Source organism: Cinclus cinclus, chromosome 32 (assembly GCF_963662255.1).
Source record: "Cinclus cinclus chromosome 32, bCinCin1.1, whole genome shotgun sequence".
NCBI classification, from domain to species: Eukaryota; Metazoa; Chordata; class Aves; order Passeriformes; family Cinclidae; genus Cinclus; species Cinclus cinclus.
The window spans coordinates 881,060-892,721 of NC_085077.1; the positions used below are offsets into that span (position 1 = coordinate 881,060).

The 11,662-nt window shown below is 56.1% G+C and overlaps 1 protein-coding gene across 2 annotated transcripts; it reads left to right on the forward strand.

The window, feature by feature from the left end:
* The first annotated feature begins 242 nt into the window (after positions 1-242).
* Positions 243-11,119, forward strand: SLC44A2 (solute carrier family 44 member 2 (CTL2 blood group)). Of its 2 annotated transcripts, none has more exons than XM_062511827.1 (22): positions 243-326; positions 1,604-1,652; positions 1,746-1,819; positions 1,908-1,992; positions 2,077-2,161; positions 2,254-2,370; positions 2,454-2,514; positions 2,640-2,763; positions 2,981-3,064; positions 3,229-3,341; positions 3,519-3,650; positions 3,892-3,991; positions 4,086-4,178; positions 4,401-4,485; positions 4,575-4,837; positions 4,913-5,007; positions 5,445-5,548; positions 5,875-5,948; positions 6,030-6,100; positions 6,260-6,348; positions 6,710-6,794; positions 7,195-7,831. In XM_062511827.1, the coding sequence occupies exons 1-22, from the start codon at positions 290-292 to the stop codon at positions 7,314-7,316; spliced, it is 2,142 nt and encodes a 713-aa protein (XP_062367811.1). In that variant the 5' UTR covers positions 243-289; the 3' UTR covers positions 7,317-7,831. The 2 variants fall into 2 exon arrangements, with proteins under 2 accessions (XP_062367811.1, XP_062367812.1); XM_062511828.1 differs by lacking the exon at positions 7,195-7,831 and adding an exon at positions 8,456-11,119 and having other exon boundaries at positions 277-326.
* The last annotated feature ends 543 nt before the right edge of the window (positions 11,120-11,662 follow it).

Consider the following 11,662-nt stretch of genomic DNA (forward strand, 5'->3'; position numbering starts at 1 on the left):
GTCGGACCGCGCCCCGGTGCTTCCCGGTACTGGAGCCTGAACTCGCCGGTAACCCCGGGTTCTCTCCGGTGCCTGAGCTCGTTCCCCCCATTGCCACCCGGAGACTGAGCCAGTTCTCCCCGGAGGGCGGATTTTGGGGGGGGGGGGGGGGGGCTGTGACGGAGGCGGGGTCGTCTCAACCCAGCCCAGCCCAGTTCAGCCCAGTTCAGCCCAGCCCAGCCCAGCCCAGCCCGGAGCGGACGGGGACGGGAACGGCGGCGTCTCCGGGGGGTTCGGGGCGCTCTCCGGGATGGGGGGACACGGGGACAACTACTACGGCAAACACGGTAACGGGGGCGGGGGGCTCGGGGGCATTTTTGGGGGGTCAGAAGCGCTGCCGGGGCTCGGGGGAACCTTTGAGGGTTCTCCAGAGGTCGGGGGCGAGTCCCGGCGAGTCGGGGGCCACCGCCAGCTGTGGGCTGGGGGCACTTTTGGGGATCCACCGCGGTTTGGGGGGGACCTTTTGGGGGTTCCTGCGCTTCGGGGTCCCGCGGCTCGGCGCGCAAGGAGTCAAACGGCCGCAGGGAAAGGCGGAAAAACAAACCCGAAATGGGCGGAAAACGGGGCAGTAAAAGGCGAAGGAAATCGAAACCAAAAGCGGCCGCGCCCCGTGCGAGGGGGAAGCCCCGCGGTTTTGGGGGGCTGGGGAAGGGTGCCCGATTTTTGGGGGGGGGGGTGGTTTGAGAGGCCGCGGTTTTTGGGGCCGCCCTGCCCGGCAGGCGCAGAACCGGCCCGGCCGCCGCGGGTCGGGACAAACCGGATCCGGCGGTTCTGGGATCGGCGGCCCGGGAGGGGTCCCGGGATCGCTGCTGGTTCTGGTTCTGACTTCCCCCCCCGCCCTCCACCCCGGGCCGGTGCTCACGGGGGTTCGGAGAGGGGAGATCGATCCACCGGCAAGGAGCGAACTCCAGAAACCCCCCCCAAAAATATCCCAAACAATCGTGTCCCCTGCACTCGGCTGCACCCCCCCCCCCCAAAAAAAAAAAAAAAAATAAACACACGTCCCTGTCTCGGGGCTGCTGTGACCCCCCCCCCCAAAAAAAAAAAAATCCACCCTAAATCCTCTGCTCCCCCTTCCCTGAGCCGCTCCCACGCTGGCTCCAATCCCACCCTAAAAATAAAGCGGAGCAGCGGCACGGCGCCGGGGAGGCTGCGGCGGGGCCGGGGCTGCTCCGGGGCTCGGTGCGACCCCCCCCGGTGACCCCGAGCCCCGGTGACCCCTCCGAGCCCCGGTAATCCCCCCGGAGCCCTGCTCTGTCCCCGCAGCTCTTCGGTGCTCCCATGGAATTTGGTGTCTCTGGTGTTGCCATAGAATTCCTTGCCGCCGCCTGGGGACATTTTCTGGGCAGAGCCACCTGTGGAAATGAGTTTTTCCATGGGAATCGTTGTTTCCAAGCCCGGGAAGTGGATCCGCAGCAGGGAATGGGCGTTTGGAGATGTTTCTCCCCCCCATCCTGAGGATTTTTTTTGGAAGTTCTTTTGGGTTTTTCTTGCTTCGGGGCAAGGAGGATAAAGAGTGCTTTCCTCCTGCCCCAGCCATTCCCATTCCTCTTCCTCTCCACAGGAACCCCACAGAAGTATGACCCGACTTTCAAAGGTCCCATCTATGACAGGTAAGCAGAACCCCCCAGGGTCCACAAATTTAGGGTCCCCAGTTCTGTGGTCCCCAAATCCAGGGTCCCCAACCTTCCTGTCCCCTTTGGCAGGGGCTGCACCGACATCATCTGCTGTGTCCTGCTGGTGGTGGCCATCGTGGGCTACGTGGTGGTCGGCGTCGTGGGTACGTCCTGGGGGCTCAGGGGGGGCCCTGCGGGGTCTGGGGGCTGCAAGGGGGGGTGACCACGGCGTCATCATCCTGTGTCCCCCAGCCTGGACCCACGGGGATCCCCGGAAGGTGATCCACCCCACGGACAGCCGCGGGCAGTTCTGCGGGCAGCAGGGAACCCCCAACGAGTGAGTGCCGGTCTGGAGAGACCCCAAATTCCTCGTGGAGTGTGGCGGGGGCTTCCCCAAACCTGGCGTTGGTTTGTTTTCCAGGAAAAAACCTTTCCTTTTTTACTTTGACATCGTCAAGTGCGCCAGCCCGCTGGTGCTGCTGGAATTCCAGTGCCCGACCACACAGGTACGGCCCAGCCTCTCTGAAACACAGCATTCCCCAAATCCCCCACGGAATCTAGGCCTGCAGCCCCCTCCCCGTGTCCCCCTCCTGTGCAGATCTGTGTCAGCAAATGCCCGGACCGGTACATGACGTACCTGACGGCGCACGGGAACGCCGCAGCGCTGGATTATTACAGGAATTTCTGCACCCCCGAGTTCAAGAACCCGCTCAAGGTGGGTTGTGGGGTCGGTGTTGCCGGTGCCGTGGGGTGGTTCCTGCCCGGAGTGCTGATGTCTGGCTCGTTGTCCCCACCCAGGGTCCTGTTGAGGTGCTGAAGGACAAGGAGTGTCCGGCCATGCTCATTCCCAGCACCCCACGTACGTCCGCAATTAGCCAGGAGCTCGTTAAGGATTTGCTGGCTTCCATCGGGATTTTTCCGAGGGGCCTTTGGGGGTTTGGGGCTTCTGTTTTCCCAGCTGAGCCGTCCCTTCTGTCTCACCAGTGGCACGGAGATGCTTCCCAGCCATCCAGGCCAAGAAGGGCGTCATCATGGTGGGCAACGAGACCACCTACGATGATGGCCAGGGGCGCCGCAGGAACGTCACCGAGCTGCTGGAAGGAGCCAAGTGAGTCCCAGGCCAATGCACCTCGTTAGGAGCTGCTTTGTTAGCACTGTTTGAGGTGTGAGAAATCCTGCACTAAAATCCCGTGTTGGAAATGGGAGTGGAGGGCGGTGAAGGAGGCACAGTGCGGACAGCTCAGGGAATTTGCTGTGTAAAACTGTTGGGATTTCTCAGTTTTGGGGTTCCCCCAGCTCCATTGGCGTTTCCTGGTTCCTTGCAGAAAAGCCAACGTGGTGCTGGAGACCCGACAGCTGGCCATGAAGATCTTTGAGGATTACACGGTGTCCTGGTACTGGATCATCATGTGAGCACGGGGCAAAACTCAGGGGTTTTGGTATTTTACAATTCACAATTTTTATCAAGCAAAGCACAAGCAGCGACATGGCTCCCGTTCACCCCTGCCGTGGTTCTCACGTTTTTTGGGGCGCAGTGGGAGGGTGGTGACACGCGCCTGCCTTCCTCCCACAGAGGCCTCGTCATTGCCATGGTGGCCAGCCTCATCTTCATCGTCCTGTTGCGCTTCCTGGCCGGGATCATGGTGTGGGTGATGATCGTGATGGTGATCCTGGTGCTGGGATATGGTGAGCAGGGAGCTGGGAGCCTCTTCCCTGCCTTTCCCCCATTGCCTTTTCCCTATTTCCAGTGGGATTTGCATTGGAGAAGTTTCATATTGTGTCCTTCTGGGCGTCTCTTCCCTGGCCGACATCCGGCTCCGCCTTTACCATGCAAATAGAACAAATTTTTGCTTTTTGCTGCAGGAATCTTTCACTGCTACATGGAATACGCAAAGTTGAAAGGAGAAGCTGGGTCCGACGTGTCCCTAGCGGATCTGGGCTTCCAGACCGACCTCCGTGTCTACCTCCACCTGCGGCAGACGTGGCTGGCCTTCAGTAAGTGTTTGTCCTCCTCTGGAGCTGGGATTGGACCCAGGATGGGGCATGGAAGGAGGGGTGGTCACGGCAGATTTTTGGGCTGTTCCCGTGTGAAGGAGGGGCTTGGCTGGGTGCCCAGCCATGGGGCGGTGCTGGATGTTCCTGGGACGAGTGTCCGGTGCCGTGGGGAAGGTGAAGGTGGCTCTCAGGAAGGTGAAGGTGGCCCTCACAGAGCCCTGGGCTCCCCTTCCCCTGCCAGTGATCATCCTGTGCGTGCTGGAGCTGGTGATCATCCTGCTGCTCATCTTCCTGCGCAAGAGGATCCTCATTGCCATCGCGCTCATCAAGGAGGCCAGCAGGTCTGGCTGTCCCTGTCGCCTCTGTCACCCATCGCCCTGTGGTTTAACTGGGGTCTAACCGGGCTTTAACCGGGGTTTAACCGTCTTCTCACAGGGCCGTCGGTCATGTCATGTCGTCGCTGCTGTTCCCCCTGTGCACCTTCTTCCTGCTGTGCCTCTGCATCGCCTACTGGGCCAGCACTGCTGTGTATCCTTTCCTCATCCTCTTCCCCTTCCCTGCATCCCTGTTCCCCAGAAGCCCAAGGTCTCCCCAAGAACAAGATCCGCTTGCAAATCCATCTGAAATCTGAGGTTTAACCCAAAACACAGCCCAGGGTAGAAGAGCAGCAGTGGGAGCTTGGGGAGAATGGATTGGTTTGGATTTAGGGTTGGGTTTGGAAAACAGCCCATCCTTAACAGTGACCCGCAGCTTCCTGTCCACCTCCAACGAGGCTGTTTACAAGGTGTTCAATGAGTCCGCGTGCCCGTTCTCTGGGCATACCTGCAAGCCCGAGGTGAGCGCCTCGGGAAGCTCAGAACCTGTCAGAGGTGAGACCATGGGGGTCGCTCTGGCTTGACCGGCGCTGTCCTGTGTCCCCTCCAGACCTTCAACACCAGCAACATCACCAAGCTGTGCCCCGATGCCCAGTGCCTCTTCGCCTTTTATGGCGGCGAGACCGCCTATCACAAGTACCTCATCGTGCTGCAGTTCTTCAATGTCTTCATGTTCTTCTGGCTGGCCAACTTCGTCATCGCGCTGGGCCAGGTGACGCTGGCAGGCGCCTTCGCCTCCTACTACTGGGCCTTCAAGAAGCCCGACGACATGCCGGCCTTCCCACTCTTCTCCGCCTTTGGCCGTGCGCTCCGGTGCGTCCGTCCCCACAAGGGTGGCTGGGAACTCCAGGAGGTTGTGCCTTTTTAATGGGGGTGGTCCATCCCTAGGTACCACACTGGCTCGCTGGCCTTTGGCTCGCTGGTTCTGGCCATAGTCCAGGTGATCAGGGTCACCCTGGAGTACTTGGACCACCGGCTGAAAGGTATCGGGGCTGCTGGGCTGGGGATGGGGATGGGGAGGTAAGTGGGGTTGGCCTGAGTGGGGTGGGATGGGATGGGATGGGATGGGATGGGATGGGATGGGATGGGATGGGATGGGATGAGCTGCAAGGCCCCTTCCAACCCAAATCGTTCTACAATTCTGGCAAGTGTTTCCTGGGGCAGGAGCCGAGTGATGTGCCGTAGCTGCTGGCTCTTTCCCCCGGTGCCAGGGAATTCTGTGCCCTACAACCATTTATCAGGAAACGTCAACAGCGGGTGGGGGCGTGGGAAGAGCAGTCTGGGCCTCACCCTGTGCACCCAGAGGGCTGAGAACAGGGCTTGGGTTGGGGGAACTGTGGCAACAAGAGAGCTTAGAGTGGCTGCTGGAAGATCCGGCCCTTCTGGCTTTGGTGTTGACCCCTCTCCTCACGCCCTCCAGCCGCTGAGAACAAGTTTGCCAAGTTCCTCCTGAGCTGCCTCAAGTGCTGCTTCTGGTGCCTGGAAAAATTCATCAAGTTCCTCAACAGGAACGCCTACATCATGGTGAGAGTCACCCAAAACCAACGCCCTCAAAGGGCTGGGGCTGCCGTGGGGTGGGGGCAGCTCGGAGCTTTCCCCGGGAATCGGGAACTCGGGGCTTTGTGGCATTTCCTGGCTGTTTGCCTGGAAAACCTTGACCTCAGCCATATCCTGTTGGCTTTTGGGGAAGACCCGCTACAGGTGGGGGCATTCAGCTCCAGCTCATTGCGATGCCTGACCCAGCAGTGGATGAGATGCCACTTCCAAGGTGTGGGATTTGCACCTCACCCAGGGTGGTGGACTCAGTGCAGCCCCGTTTCTCTCTCCTCTGCCCGGTTTTTCTGCCCCAGATTGCCATCTACGGCACCAACTTCTGCACCTCGGCCCGGAACGCGTTCTTCCTGCTGATGAGGAACATCATCAGGTGAGATCCTGCAGGAACCACCCGAGACCCTTTGCCGTTGGCTGCCTCTGCGGGAACTGCTCATCCCTCTCTTGTCTCCAGGGTGGCCGTGTTAGATAAAGTCACGGATTTCCTCTTCTTCCTTGGGAAGCTCCTCATCGTGGGAAGTGTGGGTAAGTGCTGGGTTCTGGAAGTTTCTCCTTGGGGCACTCAGCTGCCCTCACCGCTTGTGCTGTCCCAAAAGCTCTGCCCAAGTCACCCCTCCTGTGAAGCTCCTCCTTTCCACCCCGTTTTCCGTCTCGCCCACCCTTGTCCGTCCCTTGTTTTCCCAGGAATTCTTGCCTTCTTCTTCTTCACCCATCGGATAAAGCTGGTCCAGGACACGGCGCCGCCACTGAATTACTACTGGGTCCCAATTTTGGTGAGCTGCCCTCTCAGTTTAGGGTGATTTCAGGAGAAGACTCCACACCAACCCCTCCCCACACGCGGTGCCTCAAGGGCCTCCTTTGTTGGAGGTGTTTTCCCGGTCGCTGGTGCAATGAGCCCTTTGTTGGTCGCTGCTGGCGTCGCGCCCGCCTGCGCTGCCCACTTTGGCCTCCCTCCAGTGGTGGCTGAGGCCTTTTGTCCCCACTCGGGCTGCTCCGAACAGTCCTGCCCTGTTCACTTCTCCTCCTTCCCCTGGGGAATGTGGGATTCAGCACTTTCCTCCTCCTCCTGCTGCTGCTGGCTGGGGCTCCGGGCTCTCTGCTGGCCACGGCATCAGCGTGCGGCGTCTCTTCCAGACGGTGATCGTGGGCTCCTACCTCATTGCCCACGGCTTCTTCAGTGTGTACGGCATGTGCGTGGACACCCTTTTCCTTTGCTTCTGTGAGTATCTGCACAAACCCCCTCTCCCACTGGGCTTACCCCCCCAAGTGTCCGGTTTGGGGGTTTGCTCCCAATCCCGGGGTCCCTCTGTGTGGTTTTCTCCCGCTTTTTCCTTTCCTGACTCCTCACCTGCGTTCTCACCTGCTCCAGCAGAGATCCCCATCCTGTCCGTGGGCTCCTGCATCTCTCCCTCTGTTTTTGGTGCTTCGGGCTCGGTGGAATTAACCACAACTAACTTCAATTTACCTTTTTTTCCCTCCCTATTTTCCTTCTTTTCCACCCCTCCTGTGTCTCTGGTCATACATTCTCCATCCTCTGCCTCCGCCCTGTCTCTCCCTGGCTCTTCCACCGCTTTTCGCTCTTCCCTTTCACGGCCACTTCTTCCCGGGGTCTGGAAAAGGTGAAGATCTGGAGAGAAACGATGGATCTCCGGAGAGGCCTTACTACATGTCCCCCGAGCTCAGCGAGATCCTGCTGAAGGGGCACCTAGAACCTTCCAAAAGCGCCGATAGCCAAGGCTAGGGCGCAGCGCCGGGCGGACCCTCCCGGCCCTCTGACCCCAGCAGCGACTCCCACGGTGCCGCTCTGTCCCCTGGAAGTCCTTCGAGGGTGGTGGGTGCTGACCCTCACCAAAAATCAGTGTTCCTGCATCGAGAGAGCCCAGCTGGGGTCGGTCGGGGGTCCCGGTAGCACCCGACAAGGTGCGCGGTGCCTGGAGATCGTCGTGGTTTTGACGCAGAGATCTTTGTTCATGAGGGAGGGCATGAGGGATCCGGTGTGGAAGGACAGGACTTTGTGGGATGGCCCCAGTGGGTTCTCCCACCCCAAACTGGTCTCTGGGTTTTTCTTCTGTGTCTGCTTCGGCCAAGAGCAGCGAAACTTTCCTTGTCCTTTCCTCACTTCTTTCCTTGCAATTTCCTCACTCCATCTCTATGCAAACCACAAAATTTTGAATTTTGATTCCAGGCGAGATTGCAGAGTTTTGGCTTCACACCTGCTGCTTTAGCCCAGCTTGTCCCTGTCCCAGCCATTACTTGGGGCAGGAGCCATCTCCGGTGGCCACTGGGACTTGGTGGCTGGTGGGACTCAGAGGGTTTCACTCCAGGCAGGGAGGGGATGGGATCTCTCCTCCAGACAGCCCAGAAATGCTCAAGATTTAAAAAAATGACTCTTGTGGCTCAGCTAAGGCTCCCAGGCAGATCCTCCCAGGACAAAGCCATGATGTTAATGCTCCCATATCCATCCCAAAAGGATCCAAATTCTTCTCAAAACACCCCCTGGGCATTGCAAGCCTGGGGCTTTGGGGCTTTGTTTGGTTCTGGGGTGTTGTTTTTTTCCATGGCTAGGATTTTCCAGCCTCAGGAATGAGGGGAATTGTTTTGCATTGGCTCCAGAGCTGCTGGCAAGAGCTGAGGGGGTCCCGCCTGCCCTTGGCTGTTTTCAGTTTTCCCCCCGAGAAACAAAACACTCGAATTTCCTTTTTCTTTTCAATCCCTGTGGGCCATTCCTGGTTTGCTGTGTCATAGGGAGAAAACCCCATCCCAGGATGATCCCAGAGACTTTATTTAATCTGGGAATCACTGTTAGATGATACCAGGAGCTTCCATCACACCAACCCCCACATCTGCCCCCGCCGCGGGGCCGGGGATTTGTCTTTGCAGTGGAAGACCTGGAACGCAACGACGGCTCAGCAGAGAAGCCGTACTTCATGTCACAGAACCTGAGGAAGCTGCTCAAGAAAACCAACAAAGGCCAGCCCGACGCGTAGCGCCGCGTCTGCAGAACGCCCAGCGCCGCCTGTCCCACGTGGAATTCGCCTCCATGGACCTTGGACCACCCATTCCTCCCCCTCACGGTGTGGGGGGGGGGGGGGTCGGTAAAACGTGGATTGTTGAGGACTCGGCCTTAAATCCTTGCGCTGGTGATGATGACGATGAGCTTGTCACCACTAACAAGCTGCAGGGCTCTGTGCCAGTGCCACCCCTGGGCTGTGACAGGGGCAAAACCCCAAAACCTCAGCGACTCCCAAGGGAGTTCAACTGTGTTTGATGCCATGTTGATCCCAGTAAATCTCTCCGAGCTCGGCCTTTCCTCAGTGCCCCGGGGATCCAAGCAGATCTGGGCGCCGAGGGGACACGCGAACGAGCTGGGAGGTGTGGGGTGTTCTCCTCGTGGCCCCCCTAAACTCTGAATTACTGTTCTTCATTCCTGCCTGGAGAGCTGGGGTGGGCTGGAATAATTTCCCATCCCTTGATGCCCTTTGTTGATACCTGAAAGCCAAGTTTTGGGCACTAATTAATTCATTAATTTAGGAATAAGCTAATCAGTACTTTTGTAGCTGCTGCAGGGGCTGAAAGTGGAGGGGAATGAGGGGGCTATGAAAGGAATTTGGGGCTGGAGGCTCTGCCCAGTTCTTGCACCTCTTGAGGACCCGCAGCTTCCACAGATTCCTCCCCAACATCTGCATCTGTTCCCCCAAAGTTATTTAGGGAAGATCTAGTTGTCTTTAGTTGTCTTTTTAGGGAAAACCCTTCCTGAAGGCTTCACCTACATAAGGGGTTTTGGGACACCCCCCCAGAGCATGGGGAGGGGGTGTGGATGGACCTGGGGGGGTTTTTGGGTTCATTCCGGGTGATTTTAGCAAAGCCAGTGGCAGCCAACACCTCCTGCCAGGAGGGAAAAAAGGGATTTATTATTTGAGCTGAAAAAGGGTTAATTAACTCTGAAATATAATTAACTCAGCTAAAATGTAACAGAACTAACTCTGAGACCGGATGCAGCCACAGGAGCAGAGCCACCACCAGCAACTGGGCTTTTTTGGGGGCTAACTTGTTAAACAAGAAACCCTCAAAGGCTTTGGGGGACAATTTCCAGCTCCCAAAAGCTGGGGGGGGGGTCCCATCTGCCCCCTCCCAGTGCTGCCCTGGCTCTGGGAATTGGTGGAATTGATCCCTTTGGCTTCTTTTTATCCCCATTCCCCTGCCACCTTTAGGTTTTGTATTGTCCAGGGGGCGTTTCTGTGGAATTACCCGATGCTTTGGGGGCTTTTGTATATTTTGCTTTTCCAGGATGTTTTCAGTTATGGTTATTTGGAGCTTTCCCAGTGAATTTTTGGGGGCAGGTTGTGGTTTCTCTTGGCACCGCCGGGCAGAGCTTCCCTAGCTGGAATCGAACACTGTAATTTTCCTAATTTAAAAAAAAAAAAAATTTCCTAAGTTTTCCCATTTCCCCCCTTGTTTTTCAGTGCAGCTGATCAGTGGGCAGAGAAGTGGAAGGGAAAATTGAAGCCAAAAAAATGAAGGAAAAGGTGAAACTAGAAAGGTGAAGGGAAAGACAGAAAAATGAAGAGAAAGGTAAAAAAAAAAAAAAGCTAAAAAATTAACAGTAAAGCTCAACAGAAAAGTTCAAGTGAAGCTAAAAGGAGGCAAATCCTCCCTGTTTGGGATAAGTGGGAATAATTCAGGGAATAATGACCAGACATTGTTCCACTTACAGCCATTCCAGCACCTCCAGCACATGTCTTGCAGCTCCTGATGCTGGTTCTGGATTAATTCAGTTTTCCCCCTCCCTGTGCAGGTTTCAGGGTGGTTTTGATTTTATTTCTGCTCAGAATGTGTGACTTGGGGGCAAATTCCCTCTCACTCCTCAATTTTCAGCTGTTTTCCTCCTAAATTCTGACCCTTTGGGTGTGGGTTAATTTGCTTAAAAAGGCAAAAACCAGCAGAAATTTGGAAGGCTGGAAGAAAAAATGGTAAAGGAGGGAAGAAATTTGGGAAAATGTGTTCCTGGGGAAGCCAGGCTGGCTCGGCTGCCTCCCAGCAACACAGGATTTGAGGAGAATTAAGGATTTTTATTCCCAATGAACCCAAGTGGCATTTTAGAGGTGAAAACTGACTGTGATGAGGAACAGTGAGGGAAATATTCCTGTAATTTAGGGGGGGGTGTGTTTTGGAAAAGTCAGAGCGAGGGCAGCTGTCCGGGGGAATTCAGTGTCCGGAAAAGCTTCACTCCAAGACTGGGTTCCTTCTTCCAAAGGCAAAGCTCTGTGTTCAAGGCATTAAACGACAAAATTTAGGAATAACGGCGCTTTTTTCCATGTCTAGAAACGTGGCTTCTGTCCCTACAAACCAGATTGTCGTGCGGGCAAAGAAAACAACCCCAAATCCTTTAAACAAATGCTAAAATCCGCAGGGCTGATGTTTTACAGGAAAATGCTCGTTTTTCATGTGTTTTTGAGGCATTAACAGTGCTGTGGCGCTCCGGAGTCTCCGTGTGGTTCCGTCAGCGTCGCGACCAACAATAAAAAAGTGCCTGTTTGGACCTGGTTCTGTCGTGTCCTTCCTGTGACATCACCGGGCTCTGACACCAATTCTGACACGTTTCACCCCAAAATCGGCCACTTCAGCGTTTGTTCAGCTGTTTTCAGAGTCAGGGGTCACTGATTTTGGGGGAGTTTTGGCTGAATCTGAGTAATTTTCCAACAATCCCTGAGGCGCGGTCTCCAAGAAGGGTTTTTAAGGAGCAAAGTGCTCACTCAGACACTTACTTAATGTCGTTTCCCCGGTCATCAAAACCAGGTCTTTTTGTGGTCAAATGTCTCCAAAAATGCATCTTTGAGGTTGTTCCCCTCAAAAAATCAATGGTTTTGAGGTCAAGCCACTGAAAAATTTGCACTTTTGAGGCCAAACCCCTTCAGAAAAGGTGGTTTTGAGGACAAACCCCCTCAAAATAAGGCGGTTTTTGAGGTCAACCCCCTCCAGAAAAGGTGATTTTGAGGTTGTTGCCCTCGCATAAAGGCGATTTTTGACACCAAACCCCTCCAGAAAAGGCACACTGAGGTCAAACCTTTACATTCCTCGTCAGAGCAA

Excerpts from the sequence above, each read along its gene's own strand:
- SLC44A2 (XM_062511827.1), top strand. The coding sequence starts at position 290 with ATGGGGGGACACGGGGACAACTACTACGGCAAACACG. Across the intron at positions 2,162-2,253 it reads TCCAGTGCCCGACCACACAG|ATCTGTGTCAGCAAATGCCC; the intron begins GTACGGCCCAGC and ends CCTCCTGTGCAG. Across the intron at positions 3,065-3,228 it reads TCCTGGTACTGGATCATCAT|AGGCCTCGTCATTGCCATGG; the intron begins GTGAGCACGGGG and ends TTCCTCCCACAG.